General features: G+C 40.0%; 1 protein-coding gene across 1 annotated transcript in view; it reads right to left on the bottom strand.

Annotated features, from left to right (window-relative positions):
• CRNKL1 (crooked neck pre-mRNA splicing factor 1) overlaps positions 1 to 23,642 on the bottom strand; it is a 168,764-nt gene that overhangs the window by 122,527 nt on the left and 22,595 nt on the right. The window contains exons 2-4 of the mRNA XM_086927520.1: positions 5,299 to 5,451; positions 3,771 to 3,862; positions 3,437 to 3,595 (exon numbers count right to left, since the gene is read on the bottom strand). Of these exons, the coding sequence (XP_086783646.1) occupies positions 3,437 to 3,595; positions 3,771 to 3,862; positions 5,299 to 5,451 (404 nt within the window). The remainder of the gene's footprint in view (positions 1 to 3,436; positions 3,596 to 3,770; positions 3,863 to 5,298; positions 5,452 to 23,642) is intronic.

Here is a 23,642-nt window from a genome sequence, read left to right as displayed (position 1 = left end):
AATGTGAAATTATACGTTTTAAAATGTTTCAATAAAAAAATGAAGACATTTGAAATTAGAGGCCTTAAACATGGTATCCTTAGCTTGATTTGTGGAGCTGCACAAGTCCAGCAAACAGAATGTTGAGTGCACAACTAGTGGTCTCAACTGACACACTGGTATGCACCAACAAAAAGAGAGCATTTATTAACAGTAAAAAAGAAAGTGATATGCTAGAGACTGCATTTCACTGCGCCTTTTAGAAATTAAACCAAATTTTGAAAAGCTATCTTCTCAATAACATTTCAATGTGTGCATATTTTGTGTTTGAGAATTAAATCAGATATGTCATAGTATATTTGTTTGATCTATACTGGTTTCTCATATTTTCATGAATTGTTTTGAGGTTCAAATTTTAGAAATTGCATTGGCCTGGATCCCAGGTTTAAGGCAGGGAAAGTGGGGGTCGACGGCTCATATTGGTTCACTTTTAGGGAGTTCAGATATTGAATTGAGATTACTTGCCACTGTAATTAGCCTTCCCATATCTGACACTTCCAAGGTGCAAAATGGTAAAGAGATACATAAAGGACACAGGGCAGAGTCCATTAAATGTGACATGATGACTCAAAGAAAACTCCCTTAAGAGTTTCCGCTTCTGAATTGGATAATTTCAGACACAAGACATACACTGAGAGGAGTAACTTTTGGGATAATGCCCAAAGTCTGGCCATGCTAAGACTAAGATTTGGAAAGGTGGTCAATGTTTTTCAAGAGCCAATTCTTCACAAAAGCAATGAAAAATTCTCTGTCTGTCCTGGAAAAGAAAAAGATTTTCTCTGAACAAGCAAACGCATTATAAACAACTCACACAATAATGGTAGCTCTTCTCAAGAATGGGAAATAACCCATGGTTGAACTTAAGAACTGAAACTATTCTTCTAGCTAGAACAAAGCTAAGGCATTCTTAAGCTAAAGCAGTGAAAGCACCTGCACATGCTTTGGTTAGAGCTCATGCTTAGTTAAAGCAAAGGAAATAACTGCTCGTGTTTACATAGAGCAATGGGAATGGATGCTCATGCTTTAGCTAGAGCAAAGGTAATATGTGCTCATGCTTTAGCTAGAGCAACGGTAATATGTGCTCATGCTTTAGCTAGAGCAACGGTAATATGTGCTCATGCTTTCACTATAGCAACAGAAATACCTGCTCATTCTTTAGATAGAGCAAAGGAAATACTTATTCATGTTTCAGCAAAAGCAATGGAAATACCAATTTAAGGTTTAACTGAAGCAATGCAAAGGGTCTTCTCATGTACTACACTCAATTTGCAGTATGCACCACAGAAGTGTATCTATTCATTCATTCATTCTCAAGCAATTAAAAACTCCTGACTATTCAGTCCGTGACCGGATCTCCCCGCATTCCTAACAACGACCCCATTACAATACTTACTTTCGTATAAATGTCACTGCTTTACAAAAGCTGTACAATTCACTGCAATATTTCTATGCAACTCAAGCTCTCAGCAGGCCTCCGCAACTGGGGATGACAGTTTGTCTGACTCCAGCACTGCCTGATGTTTTATATGAGACGACCCTTTCATATTTGTACCCAACATGCCGAAAAGGTGCATGTCTCCATTGCTGGGAATTGCTTTATGTAATATCCTCCTCCATGGATATATATCTGTAATTTATTCATTCATACTACTTCTCCTTGTGATACTGTTGCTAGTTACGTGCTAATGCAAAAACTAAATTTAAACCCCCAATAAAGGGTGTCTTTTTAAAAAGAGAAATATATAGATGTATGCAAAGCTTAATAATGTGAGTCAAGTTGTGTGCGCAACCAAAACATAAAGTGAGTGAATCTTCTGAAAAAAAAAACATATCAGCATCTGCCCACAGAAAGAAAAAAATGCTGATTGAGACAGGCCAAGAGTGTTATTAGCACATACCTTTGAGCATCATCTGTTCACAAAGAGATGCACTAAGATGTGTGCCAAATGTACATCTCATCAACCTGTTGCAATGCTTGCACAAATAAGTCACAGAAGACCAAATACTGAAAAGGGGCAAAAACCATTAACGGCCATCATTGTAAGACCCTTGCACAATTGAGGCTGCCATGTACGAGTTAACAAATTCATGAGAATGTTGGGGCCAGCGTTCCAATCATTCTGTCTCAATGGACAAAAGAACCTGGAGATCTAACGTTCTATGGCAAGCTTGAACATGAGCACAGAACCTTTATAATGTAGGAAGAATAAGAGAAAAATATCTGTTGATTTACACACAGTAACATCATACACTATTACACTTAAATTAAATGAACTGCACTTTCATCATATATCATATACAACACATTCTTCCCCTTTAAAAGAAACGTAATAAGTGGAAAGATTTAATAACCAAACAAAAGGAATTATTGACTACAGAGAAGGAGAGAAAACATCAGATTGATTTCCCTCGCTCCAAGTCCGTTCAAACTCCTACTGCTGCTGCAGAATCCACTTCCATTTCTCATGTGCTCTTGCAAGAAGAGGATTCAAGGACAGCCGAACTCTGCTCCGAAAGGTCGTAACTCAATCTTTTACTGTGCTTCACAAAATAAACTTTTTTGTGTACAATCGACTGCACTTTTACTGCATGGGAAAACAGTATTTTTACCCAAAGAGATCCTGTCTCCACTGACAGCTGCTTTTTAGCCACCATAGACACATTGGAGAGAAAGGAATTATGCCTTTAAGGGATTATAAAAGGACTCTCCCTCTATTCCAAAGGATCAGTTGTTCTATAAGGCTACAATCTATCCCTTACAAGAAAGAATCAAGAGAACTTTGTGAGACAAATTCAACTAGACACTTTCCTTCATATATAGATTAATTTGTTCAAGTTGGTCATTACACCACTGATTGTACAAAGCTACACTGACTTGTTTAATATATTATTAAGAAATTGAGATACAGCTTGAGAGGCAAGTTGGACCATGTATTCCATTACCAATGTTTCAGGTAAAATATATTGTTCTAAACACTTCAAAAGGAAAATCCATCACAGATTGTTTAGTGTCCTTCTCCCAAAAAACTTTACTTCAGGCTACTTGTAATATTAATCAACAAGTCACAATGCATGTGCAACAAAATACTATTGGAGGGTGGGGGAAGGGATAGAAATATCAAAAGTCATTTTTTGTCGCTGAATTAACAGCTTGTGTAGTAGAAATGCCTGCACACTCTCTTACTAGGTTATGATAATTTGTTGTCTTTTGGAAAGGGAAGAATTTAGATTTGCAAACTTTTTATCTAAAGCTTTAAATAAATTAAAAATCTCAATGAATGGCAAGTGCAAAAGGAGGGCACAAAATAGTGCAACGGTACTGTGAATATAAAGAATGTTTTTATCAGCTGCACATGCTGTTAGGCGCTAGCTGCATCATTACAGACACATGACTTACCAGAATTGATTGACCCTAGGGAGGGTGGTGATGGCCCGATCCCAGATGTTGCGAGCATGATTTATCTGGCGGTTCTTCATCTCCATTTCGGCGTACTTGAGCCAAAGGGTGATATTTCTGTAATCCACATCGAGAGCCCGCTCGTATATAGACCGTGCCCTGCAAGACAACATTTTAAAAGGAAAATGGAAAGCAAAAAAAAAAAGTTCAGTTTAGACACTTCATCTCATAATGTACATAAAGGAAACATTACTTTCTAAACAAATCTAACGAAGGAGTTGTAAAAATCAACATAGTATTTAAGTAAATACAACTCCAAATACATAACACTTACCTTTGAACTTCCTTGAGGCTTTCCTCCCATTGTGCATACTTTATCCAGTTGCTGATGACAGTACGGTTCTTTCTTATATTATCCTCAAAAGTCTGAAATCAAAAAGAACAAAAGAATCACACACAAAAAATAAGCCTAATGTGTTATAATTTTACCTAGGCTCACAACATTAGACTAAAAGAAGTACTTATGTTTTTAAAGTTGATGTACAAAGGCGGTACAGCTTTGATCTTTGCTTAAAAATACTCTATTCACATATCTTACTGGAAAGTATACAGATAAGAGCCCACGTTGTGAGAAAACTAACCCTTAAACTGGCAATTGCACTTTGGGTAGCCAACCTCTCTCTCCAACAAACCTTCAATGAAGATTTGAAGGACCTTCCAGCAGACCGTGATGTAGGGTGCATTCTTAAGCAGAAGAGGAGATTGTCCAAGAGCTGCTTTGACAAACAAATGGCTCCCTCTAAACTAATGTCAGTTTTTTTTCAACTGAAGTCTCTCGATTTGAAAGATCTTTTGGACAAGTATGGAGAAATCTTCCTGCAGAAGGAGGGAGGAACACCGGTGGGTTGGGTGAAATCTTAATTTAAATCTGTACTCAAAGTGGTAGCCAATGGAATCCACTGTGAATGGGGTGCCTATGGTCTCTTTTCCTTAGGTTTGCGACGAGTTTCACAGCAGTGTTATGGACCTTTTGGATAAGAATGAACTAATTTTCAGTGAGGCCCACCTACTTGTGGATATTTAAATTGTCATTGATTATCATACTAAAACTATTGCTTCAACGCCTGTGACTACATACGAGAAGATAACAGTCAGTTGTCTCAACTATATAAAAAAAAATCCTCTAGTTGTTACATTACCCTGGAAGTTCAAATGAAAGTCACTATTTAAGTACCCTTACTCTTAAAATGTAACAAAAGAACTTCACTTCAAAACTGAAACAGACTGTTGTGTGGAAGTAACATATTTTACTAGAAATTCCTCGCATGGTTGGGTATGGTCAAACAATACTGCTCAACTATGAAATATTAATTCATTTTCTGTTAACAAAGCAATCTCTTCTCATGATAAAAAGAAAAATCTGTTGGAAATGTGGCAGATTTAAATAACCTCCTGCTCTGCGATTTAATGTCATCACTGCCATCTTGAGGGTGATTCATAGGTCATCTCAAGGAAGGCGTGCAGAGCGAAGGCTTCCTTCACAACATGCACTCAATAAAAAGTTATTTTAATGTTTGGAGACCATCACTGGTGCACTAGGCCAGACATAAGTTATCTTCCATAGATCATAAATGCAAAACTATACTATGGTACTTTGAGTACTCCTTCTGGGAACCTAACTCTCTATGCAGTCCGGTAAAGCAAAATAGGCCAATAAATGAACCAAGTCATCAGCAAAGTAAAGGCTGCGAAAATATTTTTCAAATAATATTCAACAGCCCACTGCGACTAGGATTATTTTCCAATCTCCATTTTAAATTATACACAAACATTTGACAATGCCACATTCACCAAGCACTTACCTTTCGTTTCCTTAATTTATAGTCATTCAATTCCTCTTCATCTGTGATCTTTTGCTTGGGGGGTGGAGGAAGAAGTTCAAGCTCCCTCTCTTTCGCTTCTCTGAGAAGTTGTTCTGCTGTGATCTGCACCTCTGCCGGCGCTTTGTTTTTAACCTAAAAGGGAAAGATTTATACAATAAGTATTATTACATTTTAGTTAACATTTCAACTGCTTACACAAATACTCTCACTCACAATGAAAACAGATAAACACTGACATTAATGAATACATATGGCACATAAATTATAGTTTGATTGGACCCTTTCTTATCACTAATACTATACTGACCACTGCAAGATATCAACTTTCCTTTCTGCGGTGTTTCCCAGATATTTGAGCCTTGCAAAGAAAGTGATTCACAGAAAAAGTGTGTCTGGCGCGTAGGAGTGCAGGGGAAGGTGAAGCTGTTGTACAAATTCATTTTTTAATTTAAGTTTGAAAATCATACTGATAAACAAAGGACAAAATTCCAAACACGAAAACAAGTGTTAGACCTTTATCATCCCGGATGTGGAGCGTTTCTGCTCACAAAGAAGACTCAGCCCCATTACCTACAGTCCCAATAAGCATTGAAGATGCAATAGGTCTCGCCCTCGTTTAAGTTAAAGCAATTCTATATCAGGAGCGGAGGCTTCTGATTAGGCTGACACTTTCTCATTTATTCTACTCCAGCAGCCATCAAAAGGTATCAACATTAGTAAGTTAAAGCAATTCTGTTGGTAATTAGGTGGCTCTTTAACTTTGCTTTTATTAGTGTTTTTGAAACTTTCATGTACATAACATGCATGTATATGTATATGTATGCATGCACTTATATTTGTATTTATATAGATATGCAGATGTATATATATGTATGTGCATATGTGTGCGCGTAGAGACAGGTAAAGAGTAGTAGTAGAGTGAGTAGTAGAGAGTGAGTAGTAGAGAGTAGTAAAGAGTGAGTAGTAAAGAGTGAGTAGTAGAGTGGGTAGTAGAGTGGGTAGTAGAGTGGGTAGTAGAGTGGGTAGTAGAGTGGGTAGTAGAGTGGGTAGTAGAGAGTACTACAAAGTGAGTAGTAGAGAGTGAGTAGAGAAAAGTAGAGAGTGAGTAGTAGTGAGTAGTAGAGTGAATAGTAGAAAGTAGTATAGTAGAGAGTAGAGAGTGAGTAGTAGAGAGTAGAGAGTAGTAGTATAGAGTACTAGAGAGTGAATAGTAGATAGTGGGTAGTAGAGTGAGTAGTAGAGTGCAGTAGAGAGTGAGTCGTTGAGAGTGAGTAGTACAGCGAGTAGTAGAGAGGGAGTAGAGAGTGAGTAGAAGAGTAGAAAGTAGTAGAGAGTAAGTAGTAGAGAGTGAGTAGAGAAAGTAATAGAGAGAGAGTAGTAGAGTGAGTAGCAGAGTAGAGAGAGCAGTAGGGAGAGAGTAGAGAGAGCAGTAGGGAGAGAGTAGAAAGTAGTAGAGAGTGAGAAGTAGAGTAGTAGCAGAGAGTGAGTAGTAGAATGAGTAGAGTAAGTAGTAGAGTGAGTAGTAGAGAGTGGAAGAGAGTAGTAGAGAGTGAGTAGTAGAGAGTGAGTAGTAGCTAGAGTGAGTAATAGAGTAGTAGACAGTGAGTAGAAAAGTAGTAGAGAGTGAATAGTAGAGTGAGTAGTAGAGAGTGAGTAGTAGAGAGTGAGTAGTAGAGTAGTAGAGAGTGAATAGTAGTGTGAGTAGTAGAGAGTAAGTGAGTAGTAGAGAGTGAGTAATAGAGTGAGTAGCACAGTGAGTAGTAGTGAGTAGAAGAGAGTGAGTAGTAGAGAGTGAGTAGAGTGAGATGTAGAGAGTGAGTAGTTTTAGTAGAGAGTGAGTAGTAGAGTGAGTAGTAGAGAGTATAGTAGCAGAGAGGGAATAGTAGAGTGTGAGTAGAAGAGAGTGAGTAGAAAGTGAGTAGTAGAGAGTGAGTAGTAGTAGAGTAGAGAGTGAGCAGTAGAGAGTAGTAGAGTGAGTAGTCAAGAGTGAGAAGTAGAGTAGAGTAGTAGAGAGTGAGTATTAGTGTGAGTAGTAGAGAGTGGGTGAGTAGTAGATAGTGATCAGTAGAGTGAGTAGTACAGAGTGAGTAGTAGAAGAGAGTGAGTAGAAGAGAGTGAGTAGAAGAGAGTGAATAGAAGAGAGTGAGAAGAGATTTAGTAGAGAGTAGTAGAGAGTGAGTAGTAGAGTAGAGAGTATAGTAGTACAGAGTGAATAGTAGAGAGTGCAGGGCTCGAAAAATCCAAAAAATTGTACTAGTCCTGCAAGTCTAGTACCTTGGAAAATCCCCTCGACCCAACTGCAACCTACTTGACCACCGTCTCTGAAAACGGAGCAAAAGTGACTAGTTAACAAGATTTAAAGGCATCTTTATTGCTCATTCCCTTTGTGTGCAATAAAAATGCCTTTGAAAACGGAGCAAAAGAGACAAGATAACAAGATTTAAAGGCATTTTTATTGCAAACAAAGGGAATGTGCAATAAAGATGCCTTTAAAAGACAGAGGGCAAAACTTAGTTTGTCTTCCTACTTGCCAGAAAGGGCGAGTAGGACCTAAAAACAGCTCATCCTCATCCATTCTCCCTCGCAAATACGTGAATTTGTCGAGCCCTGAGAGTGAATAGTAGAGAGTGAGTGAGTAGTAGAGAGTGAGTAGTAGAGAGTGAGTAGTAGAGAGTGAGTAGTAGAAAGTAGATAGAGAGTAGCAGAGTAGAAGAGAGCGAGTTATTTTGAGAACCGCAGGCTTTGTAACAGCAAAACATCACCGAGATTCTACACTAGGAAAATATTTCCCTGTGTAGAGGAGTGTGCATGCGTAGGTCCACTACGATTACACCAGCAGCTTATTTATAGGAAAAGCAGTGTTAATGCAAACTAATTTGCGTGTGTATCTGTAACTACTTCTGGGTATTGTGAATCACAAAAATCCTAAACACGCACATACTAGTGATCGTTGAGCAGCACCTAAACAATTTAATAAAGATCCGCTTGTGTGTGCGCATTGAAGGAAACCCGTCGAGCATTAAAATTAAAACCGCCGGAAAAGATCCGCTTGTGTGCACACATTGAAGGAAACCCGCGTTAAAATGAAACCGCCGGAAAAGATACGCTTGTGTGTGCGCATTGAAGGAAACCTGTTGGGTTGCAAAGGACATTTTGCAAGTCGGAAGGTAATGTTTAACTTCAAGGTCTCCTTTGTAAATCGTTACTGCCCTCTGGCAGATGCAAAGCCTGTTATTTTGAGAACTGCAGGCTTTGTAACAGAAAAAAGTCACCGACTGTATAAATTGTGTTAGAAAAAACACCAAGCCACATTAGTTTTTGGCAGCTCAGTAGAGTAGCAGATTCTACACTAGGAAAATATTTCCCTGTGTAGAGGAGTGTGCATGCGTAGTTCCACTACGCTTACTCCAGCAGCTTATGTATAGGAAAAGTAGTGTTGATGCAAACTAATTTGCATGCATATCTGTAACTACTTCTGGGTATTGTGAATCACAAAAATCCTAAACACGCACATGCTAGTGATTGTAGCGCAGCACCTAAACAATTTAATAAAGATCCGCTTGTATGTGCGCATTGAAGGAAACCCGTCGGGCATTAAAATTAAAACCGCCGGAAAAGATCCACTTGTGTGCACACATTGAAGGAAACCTGCATTAAAATGAAACCGCCGGAAAAGATACGCTTGTGTGTGCGCATTGAAAGAAACCCGTCGGGCATTAAAATGAAACTGCGTGAGAACAAAGCGCTGTGAAAGCTAACACTTATTAGCTTGAAACATACAATCCAAAAGGAAAACCGCCGGAAAACAAAGCGCCGTGAAGTAAAGCTTACAGCAAGCGAAATGGATAGTTGAAGCTGCTCGCGATAACTAACGCATGCCATGTCTTAAAAAAAAAAGTGCAGCAAGCTTACAATAAACCTACTGTGTCACACCGCTGGTTAGAGATGCAATCTCGCAGGGCGTGGATAAAAGGAGACAGGGTGGCAACAATTAGGGAATGACTTGCCTTCCGTGCAATCACTGCACTGCCTTTGGCATAATTTGTGACGCAAAACGATGCGCACAAATCAAAAAAAGGGTACGCTGGGACGAGGCTTCTGGAAACGTATCGATTCCAAGAAGCCTCGTATGACGAGTGCAGCGCATGCGCTGCTTACGTCAGGCCAAGACCTAAAAATAGGCATTTAACGCACCATCTGCCCTTTCTAGTCATTCAAGAGGAGCATAGACACATTACAAAATAACTACAGATTTCGGACTGCCATTCCAAAACAGAGTAAAAATTGATTCTGAGTATTCATTTTCATGCCACACAAGATAACAGCGGTCAGAGCGTTCTTTTCCAAAGTGTACACAAAGATTTTTGGCAACAGTCGTGTAATTAGAGAACAGGCTTGATTAAATACCTTAACTGTTACACTCACAAGAATCTCCATCAGTTGCTCATTTTGAATCACACAGATTCTCTGTTGTATAGTAAAGTTAAAACAAAATATAAAGTGAGGATTTAGCAGAGCAGCTGAGCTGTTCTTGAGGGCAAGTAGATTTTCCCAATTTATAAATCAAATACCACTTTAAAACTGTTAATGTTCTTATTTTATAGCAACAGTCTATAAGAGATGTATTTCTTTGTACATGCAGATCGATATAGAATAGACGCACAAAGTTACCAAGGTTGTCAAGGCCTATGGTCGTCTGGGAATTTTCAGAGTATAACATTGCTATTATACTAGTGGTCAAGGCAATCCTCTAGGAAGACTCTGCATAGAAGCAAACTGCAGGGATTTCTCTAAAGGGCTTTGAAAGTAGGATTTGTCAATGCTATATCTGCTTTATATCTTTTCTTTAACATTTGACCTAATCAGGCATGCCGACCTAGTCGTGTATAGCCTATGTTGCAGTAACTGGCATCTTTAGGGAACTAGTACAAAGGGCTTTTAATTACAAAATAGGAGGTAGTCGGTGTGTTGTGTTACTCCACTTAAACTCACTCACCAGTTCAATTATTTCACCCTTAAAATGTATATAGACTCACAAGGTCAACCTAATGGCATCCAGTGAAGTTAAACAAGTGACAGGGCTATCAAAGTGAAATATCGCTCTTCTAACAGATGTTATAAGTTGTCCATGTGGATAAGGGTGTTCAGAGCACCCATCCCTCATGTCTACTGAAGGTTCAGATTTTTTCACTAGATCAGAAAGTTTTTTACAACCGGTTTTTTATTCCGACCCATTTTTGTTTGCTAAAGAAACCCTTTGAAGCCTGCTTACTAGGATGTTCATGAGGGTCTCAGGAGCAAACTACATATGCTTGTACCGCAAGGATTCTTTTAACTAAGGTAATGATAAGGATTGAAGGGGCTCTCAGGGAATTAAATGCATGATGGGTCGCATCCTCTATGTTACAAAGATAATCTTTGTGTGGTCTTGCTCAGGCTCAAGCTGTCAGGACAAAGATATTGTTAATGTCACAACTTTTGTAACTTTAGTAAAAGACAGCCACATCAACCAATCAACATATCTTCTGTAAACAGCAACATTTGGATGTCACCTCCAAAAGCAGAAGTACAATTTAATTAATTTATGTCTACCAACATCTTTGGACAAACCCTAGGAGGTTTTGGATCCTGCATGGCCCTCTATTCTTGCAGTCAATATAGATTAAAAGTCTGTGGACGTAGTATTGAGTACATGTTACTCACTATACTGTTTCTTCTATTCCTATTTTGCATAGTAAGCCCAGCAGCCACACTCACTTAAACTAGACGTCCATACGATGTCTAAGCTGAGAGGGTTATTATATTAAGCAATGTCTACTTTTGAGGTTAGTCACAGAACTGTGGATAGGCATGTTTCTGTAGCAATATAGGTATCCAATAAGGAATCTAGAAGAAATCTGGGAAAATTCAACAGTCATGTCTCTAGCTTAGGACTCAGTTTAACTACATACGGAAGAACTTGTTCATTTTAGGAGACCCGTTCTCCTGCTCTTCAAGAGTGGGAGAGAGAAGGGTGGCTTTCTTTACTCGGTCCTTACAAGAGACCTAAAATAGCCCCCTTTCACTCATCGGAGCAGTAGTAGATACGTGGAGTCTGAAATGTAGGTAGTTGTACTCTTATGAAGAACCTTAAACTCCAGAATCCTTAAACCATCATCTTCGACATTACGTTACTGAGAATCTTTGTAGTGCTGTGTTCGCCAATTACTTGGCATTTTGTGAAGAAATTGGTCTGCTGTTGGGATTCATCCAAATGAGGTCCTCCACTGGGGTTTTTTATGTCAGGCCATATTGGCACAGAGAGGCCTTTGAGGGTGAGAGTTATCGTTGGTTTTTGTGACCTTTCATCATAACTAGTCTGACTGTTCGTGTGAATTGTGTTGTCTCAACGTAGTGGTTTGCAGAGGGGGATTAAGTACTAAAGCCCTTCGCCTAACATGTGTCAGCTTGGGCAGTGTGGTTGCATAGGGACAAGGGGCTTGTACCCTTCCAAATGACATAAATGGCTGTGAGTCAGTCTTTCGATTACAATGTTTGTGGGTCGTCCTCTGGATTGTAGTGATCTTAATCAAGGTTCTAATGGTGACGTGCAACCAGGGGGTTCTTGTTTGACGGGCTCCTTGTAGTTGGACCAGGTCTGTCCCCAATCTGCACGGTTTCTGTTCCTCAAGGGTGCAACTCATTTAGAATTCTCCATAGCAGCTTTCATGAACGTAAAAGTGTTTCTAGGCGAAGTAATGTTCGCACCTAAATATCTAAATAAGACATTAATTTAACGCACACTGAGAATCTTGCAAACTTGTGGGGCCATGCTGAAGTGCAGTACATTTTGGACAGCAGAATACAGAAAACATTGTGGGGCCCTTTGGTTGATTTTCGCACTCTTTTCTAGCCGAGCTATAGAGCGCCAGCCCTGAGAATGGCATGTTTAATATTTAATTTTCAAAACTAAATATTGGAAGTTGAGCGCCATCTGCCGACAACATAGAATCACTGCAGCTTTCCAAGCTTGAATCAATAATATTCATCTAGAACAGCAAACGACGGCCCACTTACCCTGTCAGACAGAGAGCTAGCCGCGATCACATAGGCCCCTCTGGACGATGGAGATTTCTACAATTTACCTACACTTTTAAATAAATTAAAGCGAGAACACTCCACATCTGCATTATATTCAGACACTAATGTAAACCTGTTATGCCTGGATTTTATTTAACTCCCCAATCGAATCTGACCGCGAGTTATCACTGTAACCGCACAACACCACACTACACTAAATCAAACCCCACAATCAGCAATGTCGTCACATCAACCTTTGATCCGAGGAGAATACAGCGTCAAGTATTGTCAATATAACGTACTCCCGTAATACATGATCGGACAAAGTTATCCTTTCTTATCTTTTCTTATCCAATAAGATGTTCTCTTTTGCTTATGTGCTTATGTATGCAACGATAATCGCATTTGCTCTGCACAGCGCCGATACCTTTAGGTCATGTTCGCGCTTTATAAAACTCTCACTCAAAATAAAAAGTAAATAAACACATTATGCAAGCGTTACTTATTTATATCAGTTGCTGAAAACAGAAGTTAGCATGCAATGTCACTTAAGTCGTTTCAACGTTCATCATTGATCATCCGTTTCAGTTTATAAAACCACACACTTTAAGAAACATGCCTTGCGAAAACTACTTCCTTTTGTACTTTTAACTGATGAGGGACCCCGGTTGGTACGTCAATCCTACATATTACCCAAAGTGTAGTTAACACATATTTCCATCAAATGCCCATGGACATATTTCATACACTATGTAATGTATTTTAGGATACCATCATTAAAATACAATGTAATTTAGCAGCCCTATCAGTCCACTATTTAAAACCACATTTCCAGTATATCACAAATGCACCGGAGATACTCAGTCACCTATTAGCAAAACATGTCACAAATTATTTTTGACAATCCACTTTTTACATAAAATTATATCGCAAGATTACAATTAAACAATGTAGGGTCATTGTCACGGACAGAGAAAAGCTCCTCCCCATCGACGGCGTTTTGGCATGTCCAGAATTTGTGACTGCTTTCCTCACAGTCGGCATTCCTATATTTTTATATAAACGTGGAACTTCTAGATATTTGCCAGTGTAATCAGGTGTGTAAAACTAGGGGCCTCTCATTATAGAAGCTAAAAAAACTGTTACCAATAGGTCATATTACACTTCAGCAACTACTAGTATAGGTTTATAAATCTTGATTCTTAAACTATCACTAACCTGTGCCCCAAATTTTTGAGGCAAAAAGGAATAAGGTAATCAATTTGACAACTCAACGCAATGGTGCAAAACAGGTCAGGTCTAATGAATTAAGCGCTAACATCTAATTTCAAGTAGCTTTCAACCCTCGAGCACAATAAAGCAAGATCTGTCTTAACACCTGCTGCATCCGTTGAAAAATCAGTACCAACAAGATTTACAAACCTGTATTTAAGCCGTCGCCCACTGCTAACCAACGGCGAGGTAACCTTTTTCCTGGTAGTTCCAGTCACAGCTACCAGGTCAACAAACCACATCCTGCAAGAACGCATCTATCTTTCTTTATCCTTCACCACATAAAACATATAAATAAAAGGCATTGTTATTCACAATGCCAATAGCTCAAACTCTCGCAAATGCGAGACCTATTGCATTGCCAATGCTAGTTTTATTTAGCAGTTTCCAATGCTTCTATGGCAGCAGGCATAAAAAGACAGTAACTAAGCATGCAGCCTGCAACATGGCCAATTAGAACGAATCAAAAACTGATTGGTAATTATCCATATTGGAGGCCTGCCCCATCCGTTTAGGTTCAGGGCACCACCCCTGACATGATGAGTTTTGTTGTAAGGGTTTAACATGGTTGAACACCCACACCCCATTAAGGCTGTACTTGATGTGACAATCGGACTACATCCTATGCATATTTTTTCAGAACTCAGCAACACATTGCGAGTGTGGAGCTGCCATTGGCAACATTATGGCATTTGAAATATGGGCCTCTGTACACACATGCAAATAATATTCCCACACAAGATACGTGAATTAACACTATCTGGTATGTTATGCACCCCCTTGTGTCATGTGTTACAGAAAATGCGCATTTTTATCTCCATGTGCATGGTCATACTGTTTAGGTATTCAGTCCCACCAAGATTACTGGTTAGGTTCCTTAGCTCTATTTTGTTTTTTTTATCAGAACAGCAGCATCTAGTCTCCTGAAACGGAGTAAGAAGAGATCACGTGAGACTTGTGGTCCCACAAGATCTGGGATTCTTGACCACCAGCTTTGAACCACACATTTTTTTTTAAACCGCATTCTATTCAGTGGCAATGCTTCGGTTTAAGACTTTACTGGGAAGGCCGCAGGACCAATTTTAACTCAACTGGTGACAATTCTTGGAAGAATACTCCATATCACTATATATCTTTGGAGACATTTTGGAAAAGTCTTCAACTCATCAATTGGGGAACAAAACTGTTCTTTGCTCATTTTCTAAGTGCAATAGTTAAGGTTTACTCTCTCTTTCTTCAGGTACCAGCCTGCTATTTGATTTGAATACTTAGGAAAGTTTATAACAAGGACAAATAATTGAAAATAATTTCGGTTTGTGCCAGCGAGATTCTGCTGTTAATTTTGACAGCGGTGAATATTTGAAAATTAAAACAGTTTGCAAATTTGAGTGCGTGTTGAAAAAAATTAAAGGAGTTTTCTGATGGAATTGCAAATAGAACAGGCAATACGGTGCAAGAACCGCAACATTGTTGAACTAGCATTATACACCAAGATTTATTTTATTTTGAACGTTTTATAAAGCGCGAACAAGATCCTTACAGATTTCAGAGCGCTTTACAATCATAGTGAGAAGTAAGCGTGCAAAAGAATAATAATTAAACAAAGCATTTGAGAAAAGAAAAGTGTAAATGGTTCCAAAATAGGGAGTAGTAATATAGATGGCGACGATGCAAGGTGGTCAATATACATACAGAGAACAATATAAATAATGGGTCCTGTTGTGGACAAAGGACGTAAACCAATTGAGAACTGTCCCGGAGATACCCATTCTGAGATTCAGCAGATCAAGTAAATTCTCATGTTTGACCATATCGAAGGCTGAGGAGGGATCAAGTAATAGGAGGAGGCAAGAACCATTCTGATCAAGTATTTGAAGTGCATCATCAATGATGTGGGTAATAGCAGATTCAGTACTGTGGCCTGCTCGGAAACCTGATTGATATGGGTTGAGGAGGTGAAAGTGCTCGATGTGTTTAGTCAGTTGAAGGTGCACGCATTTTTCTAGTAGTTTGGCAAGGGTAGGGATATTGGTGATAGGGCGATAGTTGTTAAGTTCGGAAGGGTCCGCTGTGGGTTTCTTTAAAATGGGCGAAACCTGACCCACTTTGAGGGAATCCGGGATGTATTCTTGTTGGAGTGAGCTATTAATGATTTTGGTCCATAGGGTGGAGAAGTAATGGGATAAAGTCCTTTACGGCGTTAGCGGGTAGAGGGTCAGTGAGGTGATTGGATGGCTTCAGTGTGCTAAGAATCTTGGCAATTTTTCCTTCCGAGTATATTTCAAAAGATGACCACGAAGCATTGTTTTTTAACTCAATGGGCTTTTTACTGTCAGGGTTGGGGTAGAGATTTAGATCAGTGAGGAGGTCATTCCTGACTTTAAGTTAAAGAAGGAAGAGAATTCTTCAAAGGACAGCAGTGCATTAGAGGTGTTTGAGAGAGTTTGAGGGACATTTCTGGATTGAGTTTTTATTAACTCGAACAGTTTTTTGGTCGGTTTTTTGCTTGATCAAGCTGGAGGCTAAAGAAAGCAGTTTTCGAGCGTTTGATTTTTCTGAAGTAAGCGTATCTCCTTTTCTTAAGCGTTTTGAGGTGTAAAGCTGACGGGACAGATCTCCAGTTACGTTCTGCCAGTCTCATTGCTCGTCTATCATCATTAAGGATCCAGTCATACCATGGTTTAGAGATTTTTGAGGAAACATTCTTTAATTGAAGGGGGGCAGCTGTGTTGATAATTGAGGACATCGACTTGAGGTAGTGGTCTGTGAGAGCCTGTACGTCAACGACGCCAAAGGGGGGTAAGAGAAGATTGTGGTCGAGGGAGGGTAGTGAGTTGGGGCGGAGTTTCTTCAGGTCTCTCTTCCAGACCTTAGGTCTGGTGAATTGAGTTGGAATGAGTTTCGTTTTTTCGTTAATGAAGAAAGTGATAATGAAGTGGTCAGACCAATCACAGGGTTGGATTGAGTCGAGTTGGATAGTCTCAGCTTTGGAGATGATAAGATCCGGGATGGAGCCTTTGTCATGGGTGGGGCTGTTGCAAATTTGTGTGAGGTCTAGGTCGATGAGGAAGTTTTGAGACCCTTGACCACAGAGTCTACTGACAGATTAGGTTTTTCTTATTGTCCTCATATATGCCACCAGATATTGTATGGTCTAGATGGGACCCTCTAATGCCTTTCACAATGACATTCTTGGTACTGCCCCGGAGTCAATGTGCAGCAACCAGAAATCTCCCAGAGGTAGGCTGTTTCCTTATCCAACTCCTCTGTCCTTTGATAGAATACCTCAGGCTAGGGGAGGACAGGACCGACACAAACCTCTGGCATGATCATCGGACCGTTACTTCTTTAACCAGGCCACCAGTTCCGACCATACATTCGCTGAGCTTTCTGCTCGACCCGCCATGTCCATCTTACAAACTTCCATGATGTTTTTTAAACAATCTGCGAATCTGGGAGGGGCCGCAGACTTCCATTCTTTACAAATCTCCTTCCTAGATATAACTACCACATAAAATATGAACTGTGAAGAAAAATTGTTAATTTTATACCCACATGGTAGACCAAAAAACACTAGCCTAGGAGAGCAGAGAATAGTAGTTGATAAAACCTTTCCCAGAAAGTCAACAATCGCCTTCCAAAACTCCTGGATCTCAGGGCACTCTAGAAATATATGCATGTCATTCGCTGCTAGGAATTTACAGCGGGGCAACAGTAGTTCTCCTGTGTAACCTTATACAGTTTGGCCAGGGTCCAATACACCCGATAGGCCGTAAACAGGTGATTTCTCCTTAAATTAGCCGGTTTTATTAATCTCTGAGACAAGGAGAAAGAGTCTGTCCAGATCTTACTAATTTCTTCGGGACAATCGGCTAGCACGTTACCCCAGAGGCTTACCAACTCGCAATCCAACATTCCTTTTGCCTCCGTAAGTAGCTTATACCAGTACGACACTTCACGATTCCAACCTCCCCCTGCAGATAGAGTCGAGAATCCCAGTATCTTTTTCCCGCTGTAACGCCTGCCTTGACCACCATGCGGATAGTTGGTAACATTTAAATCTCGTCAAGGACCCATTTGTGAGCGACACTAGAGAGTTCCAATCCATAAGACCGGAATCAACCCATAGATCCCCTTATTTCTGCACTCCTGCTGTTTTTAGAGGCAGGTATAACTGATCCTTGGCCGGTGAGACTCTATCGCTATTCTGGAACTGCACCATCCTGCAGCAAACGGGATTTCTCTATTTTTAAGACATTATCTGACACCCGGAACAAGTACTACACTATGTCAGGCAACTACTTATAACCCGTTATTCAGTTTTTAAACCTACGGAACAGCACCATCTTGCTGTCAGCAACTGCTCTCTATTTTGAAGTTTTTAAAGCTTTCCCGGCATTTCGACCCGTTACTTGGATCTAAGATTTGAAATAAACTATGAACAAGGAAGCATCAGTTGAATGCTCCCAGTTATAAACATATGTCAATGGACACCTATATAAAGTGAAATAACCAGATACTGAGGGACCTAGACCCCGCGCTGTGAAAATAATAGGTATTAGCCTTTATCAAGTGGCCCTGTGTATCTTTTTAAAGAAGTTAACATCAATTCATTTAAACTAACGATTTGAAAGACAACGCTGCAAATAGTTTTACCTATGACTCCTGAGGAAGGCGGATTTCACTCTGACGAAACGCGCGTCGAGTCTTTATAATTAATTTTGCAGTAATTCCTATATCTGTGATTTTTGTAATTCATTATGATGTTAATATGATGTATATGGTTTTTATGTATTGCCTTTGAATTGTGTTCAACATTTTTAAATGTCAGTATTTTATTGTATCATATAGTTTGACTTATTTGTTTGAGTCTCTATATGATTTTTATTTATGTAACAATTAAACATATAATTTTTAATATACACACCATTCCTCTCGATAATTCTTTTCTTCCCACCGGTCCTAGACTTTCTGGTCGCTCACTTTACAGATGGCCTAGGATTTTTTACCCACATTGATAACTGATCCTGAAGACACTCTGGTGTGCCCGGAGAATCCCAAACTGGGGTATAGGTATGGTAGTATGGAATTCCCAGAGCCTTCCGAATATACCACCAGTTCCTAAGTGCAATCTGCAAAATCTTAAGACGGACTTTCTTATAAAATTTCTGGTCGCAAAATTTAAATTAAAAAAACTCTTGGCCATGTGGTAAATCATATAATAAAGCCTGAAATAAACGGCCCTGTGAAGATGAGTCTAAAATGTTAGCCAATAGCATAAAGTTTTTAAAATTAAAGGTATGGCAATATAAGAGTAGGTCTGGTAGGGCCTGACCCCCGATCTTTAAACCTCTCCTTAGTTTTTTCCAGGCTATCCTGGGAGATTTACAAGCCCAGATAAAAGAACCATTCTTGCCCTGAAGGTTCGCGATTTCTTTCAGAGGAAAAGATAAAGGGATGGGGTTATATAAAAGAGTCAACTTAGGGAGTATGGACATTTTAAGGAGGTTAACTCGTCCGTATATGTTTAATGGCAGACTACCCCATCTTGTTAGAGTTTTAATGATATCTTTCACTACTATCTGCCAACTAATTTTTGGGACGTTCTTTAATTCTTGAGTTAAATAGATTCCCAAGTATCTCATTTTATGTTTTGCACCCTGAATAGGAGTACTATTGTTCCACACCATTATCTCTGTCTTCTCCCTATTGATTTGATAACCAGACAGCCTTCCAAATTCCTCAGCTAAAAAAAATAGTCTAAGTATAGCCTCCACGTGATTAGAAGTATATAGAAGGTCATCTGCATATAAAGCAGCTTTAAGCTCCAGGTTTGCTATTCTAAAGGGCTGAATTACATTGTCCTCCCTAATACAACAAACAAAAGGTTCCATATAAATGTCAAACAAAAGGGGGGACAAGGGGCAGCCCTGCCGTGTTCCGCGAGATATATTGAACCAGTCAGACAAGGCCCCAGTAACCAAGACTTTTGCTCAAGGGTTTTGATATAATGATTTGATGCCCTCTATAAAAACTGGAGGGAACCCGAACCCAACCATAGTAGCCCATAAATATTTCCAGTTTACCTGATCAAAAGCTTTGGCCGCATCTATTGCGACCAAAGCTAACGGAAGGCCTTTATCCTCAGCATAATCTATGGCTCCAATCACCTGAAAAGTTAACTCATTTAGTTGCCTTCCCGGGATACACCCCCTTTGGTCTGAATGAATTATAGATTTTATTATTTTAGCGAGTCTAGTGGCTAAAATCCCAGAGTATAGCTTCAGATCTGAATTCAGGAGGGAGATGGGCCTACGTGATCAATTTTCTTGGGGTCTTTATTGGGCTTTGCAATGAGAGTGATTGTGGCTTCAGCCCATGTAGGGGGAATACTATAACCATTAATCAGTAGACAGTTAAAAAGTGTAGTAAGGACCTGTACCAATTGCTCTGAATAATCTATATAAACCTCAATTGGTAACCCATCCAAACCAGCAGCTTTACCCCGCTTCATTTTCTTCAGTTGGTTTATTACTTCCCCCTCCGTTATCTCACTCTCCAAATACCTCTTATCTATATCAGAAATTTGGGGCAGATCTCTCTCTAATCCCTCCATCCTCCAAAATTAAAACCCCTGTGTCCCTCTGAATTAGGACTTTAATGTTGTTCCTATATCTTTCTTCTCCGGATTTCCAGGCTAGAAGCCCCGCATTATTCTCCGTATTCAAAATTCTTTAATTTGCTGGTCTCCCCTTTTTCCTTAATGATTTTTTCATCGCTGATTTTAAGTTGGAGCTGTAGATCGAATAGCTCCTTCTCCAACACCGGGATCCTCTCTCTGTTTGAAACAATAGCTCCTTGTAACTCTGAGTCTTTTCTAGTTATGGCCTCCAAATCATCCCGCCTTTTGTTTTTTATAGTCTTCCTTTTATGGGCCATTAGAGAGCTCAGCACACCTCTTAAAAACGCCTTGTAAGATTCCCACACAATCTGAAGGGTAGAGGAGCCGATATTAATTGTAAAGAATTCATTGATCTTTTCTCTCACTTCTGTTTTAACCTGGTCATCTAGTAACAATGTCCATCTAATGTTTAAGGGACTTGAGCTTAATACGAAAGCCAGTTCAACAACAGCATGATCGGATATCCCAACAGGTGTGTACAAGAGGGAACTAATGTCTGAAAGCAAATGATGGTCCACTAAAAAAATGATCTATCCTCGAATAGTGTTTGTACTTTTTACTGTAGAATGTAAATCCCCTAGTAGAGCCATACTTAGTCCTCCACACATCTAACAAATTAAAGTCTTTCATCATACAACCTAAAGCAGAAAGTGATTTGGTGGGGGCGTGATACTTGGCCCTCGAAGTCCTATCTAACATATAATCGAAAACCAGGTTAAAATCACCCCCCAGGATCACTGGACCCGTGGTCCTAAGTAAGCCTACCGCTAACTTAGAGAGAGGACCAGGATTATCATCATTAGGGCCGTAGTACACTGCGTAGGTATAGGGGATGTTGTAGATGGATAGGGCCGCCACCAACCATCTTCCTGTCTGATCGGTTTCACATTTTTTCAAAGCTTATCCCCCTGTTCGCCCTAACGATTATTGCGACCCCCCCTAGTTGCTCCCATCTGTCTAGAACATACAATTTCCTGCACCCACCTCAATTTTTCAAAAAGTGCACTACAGGCGTTTGCCTAAAGATGCGTTTCCTGAAGTAACATGAGATGTGCATCTGAGTTTCTTAAAAACTCACAAACCCGGAACTGCTTCCTTCTTTCCCCCATTCCATTCACATTCCAAGAAAGGGTTTTAATATTTATTAACCTACTCATAACCCAACTCTATCTTCCCGCCCATCCAGAACCCTGTACATAAGAACTTTTTCCACATATGAGGACTTTTTATCTTTTTTTCACCCCCCCCCTCCCCGAGGAACCCCCCCTAACATACCTGACGATGAAACCGCCTTTGGATCCCCAGGAGGAATACATCTGGCTGAATGCAAACTTCAACTAACCTCATCAACGGGTTGTTTATCGTAGCTCATTTAGAGGATAACATTTAACTGCATATAACTCAGATTCTGATTATAAGAGAAAAATAAAACAAAAAAAACTCTACTTTTTTCCCTTTTTTTTCCTCCCTTTTTTTCTGCTTTTTCTCTCTTTCCTCCATTTTTCTCTTCCTTCTTTTCTATTCGGCTTACACCCTATGTGCCTCTAAATATCCCAATATATCCCTGTATATCACTCTGTGTCTCAAACAACTTCTGTGTTATATGCCTTCCTTATTCCTTATTCCCAAACATCCCTTCACCCCATCCTATTCCCCTTTTAGCCCAACTTCAGCCGCTCTGTCCTCTCTCATTTCTCTCTCATCAAGGCTAAAAGGTCATCTACGTCCTCGGGCTGACTACAATTGTACATTTTGTTTCTCCACATGATCTTTAGCAGGGCGGGGAACTTCATCTGTAGTTGGGCTCCAAACAATCTTAATTCTGGCATTCTGGTGCCTAGCTACCACTGCCGCTGCGCAATTCTAGCTCCAAGGTCAGATTAGGCTTTTGACGGGAAAATACACCTATGTCATTTGTTTCTGCAGAAACACTGAGTGAGCATCAACAATGGTGAATCTCTTGTTAGATAATGCCATCTTTTTAAGACTGCTTCTATAACTGGCCTTTGGTCCAGTATATAGATATTCATATCTTGTTCATTACTTTAGTTTAGTGAATATAAAAACCTAACCTGGTGGTTTTGTTGCTCCTCCCATAACCTTAGTACATTACCTGCGCCATCTCCAGAAGTAGGTTAGGATTTCTGGGGAAAGGAGCAGTATATCATTATCCTAGTCTCACTAGTCAAGTAATCCAATTATTTTCTCTGCAGGTGAACACACAACATGCCTCTTTCTTGTTATGCCCTTCTTATTTTACCGTGTTTGTTTTCGATCCCCATGCCCTAGGGTTCAACTAATCTCCGGCAAGTATTACGTTTCTTGCTGAGTTTAGAAAGTCACAAGGGACCGCAGGGTCCATGCTGCCTCTTTGATCAAGAAGCCCATATTCAATCAGCGAGATCTGCTTTAGTTACAACCAAGGCTTTCCTCTCACTCGGTGAACAGGGTTGTACTGGAACACCCTCGCCAGTCAGGGCTGCACAACTACACATCCTCTGGCAGCTGTATTTCTGGTAGGTTTTCACCCGAACACCCCTAAAGACTAGTCAACATACATTTGGTAATCAGATGACAATTTGGTTGGACAGTCTTCCTGGGTGACATTTAATGTCAGAGAATTTAGTTAAGTTAAACTCAATAGTTTAGTGAAAAACAGAGGGTAACGAACAAAAATATTTAGAGTTTTGTTATATGCACAAAATGATCAAGGATAAAAACAACAAACACTTAAAGAATTGTTTAAGTAAGTCGCGTTGCCTGACTCTGAATGTATGCGTGGGCACTAAGGTGTCATTTTTAATGTTTTTAACCTTTTAAAATTACATTCGCTTTGCACTTGGGAAAGTCTACTTACCTGATTAGGCTGCCTGCAAACTCTGCTCTCTGCTCGCTCTGACCCCGGTCCACTACAGCTGCTGCTGCTTGAGTGGAGGGCGGACCGGCAGAGAGCGACACGCCCCCTCCTCACTGGAAGGCGGGGAGTAAATAAGAGGCATTGAATGGGATGCGCGGGGCTAAGTAAGTTGCGTTGCCCGACTCTGAATGTATGCGTGGGTATTAAGGTGTCATTTTTAATGTTTTTAACCTTTTAAAATTACATTTGCTTTTCCCTTGGGAAAGTCTACTTACCTGATTAGGCTGCCTGCAAACTCTGCTCTCTGCTCGCTCTGACCCCGGTCCACTACAGCTGCTGCTGCTTGTGTGGAGGGCGGACCGGCAGAGAGCGACACGCCCCCTCCTCACTGGAAGGCGGGGAGTAAATAAGAGGCATTGAATGGGATGCGCGGGGCTAAGTAAGTTGCGTTGC

The sequence above is a fragment of the Lissotriton vulgaris genome, chromosome 6, assembly GCF_964263255.1.
Source record: "Lissotriton vulgaris chromosome 6, aLisVul1.2, whole genome shotgun sequence".
Lineage (NCBI taxonomy): Eukaryota > Metazoa > Chordata > Amphibia > Caudata > Salamandridae > Lissotriton > Lissotriton vulgaris.
This window is presented reverse-complemented; position numbering and strand designations above follow the sequence as displayed.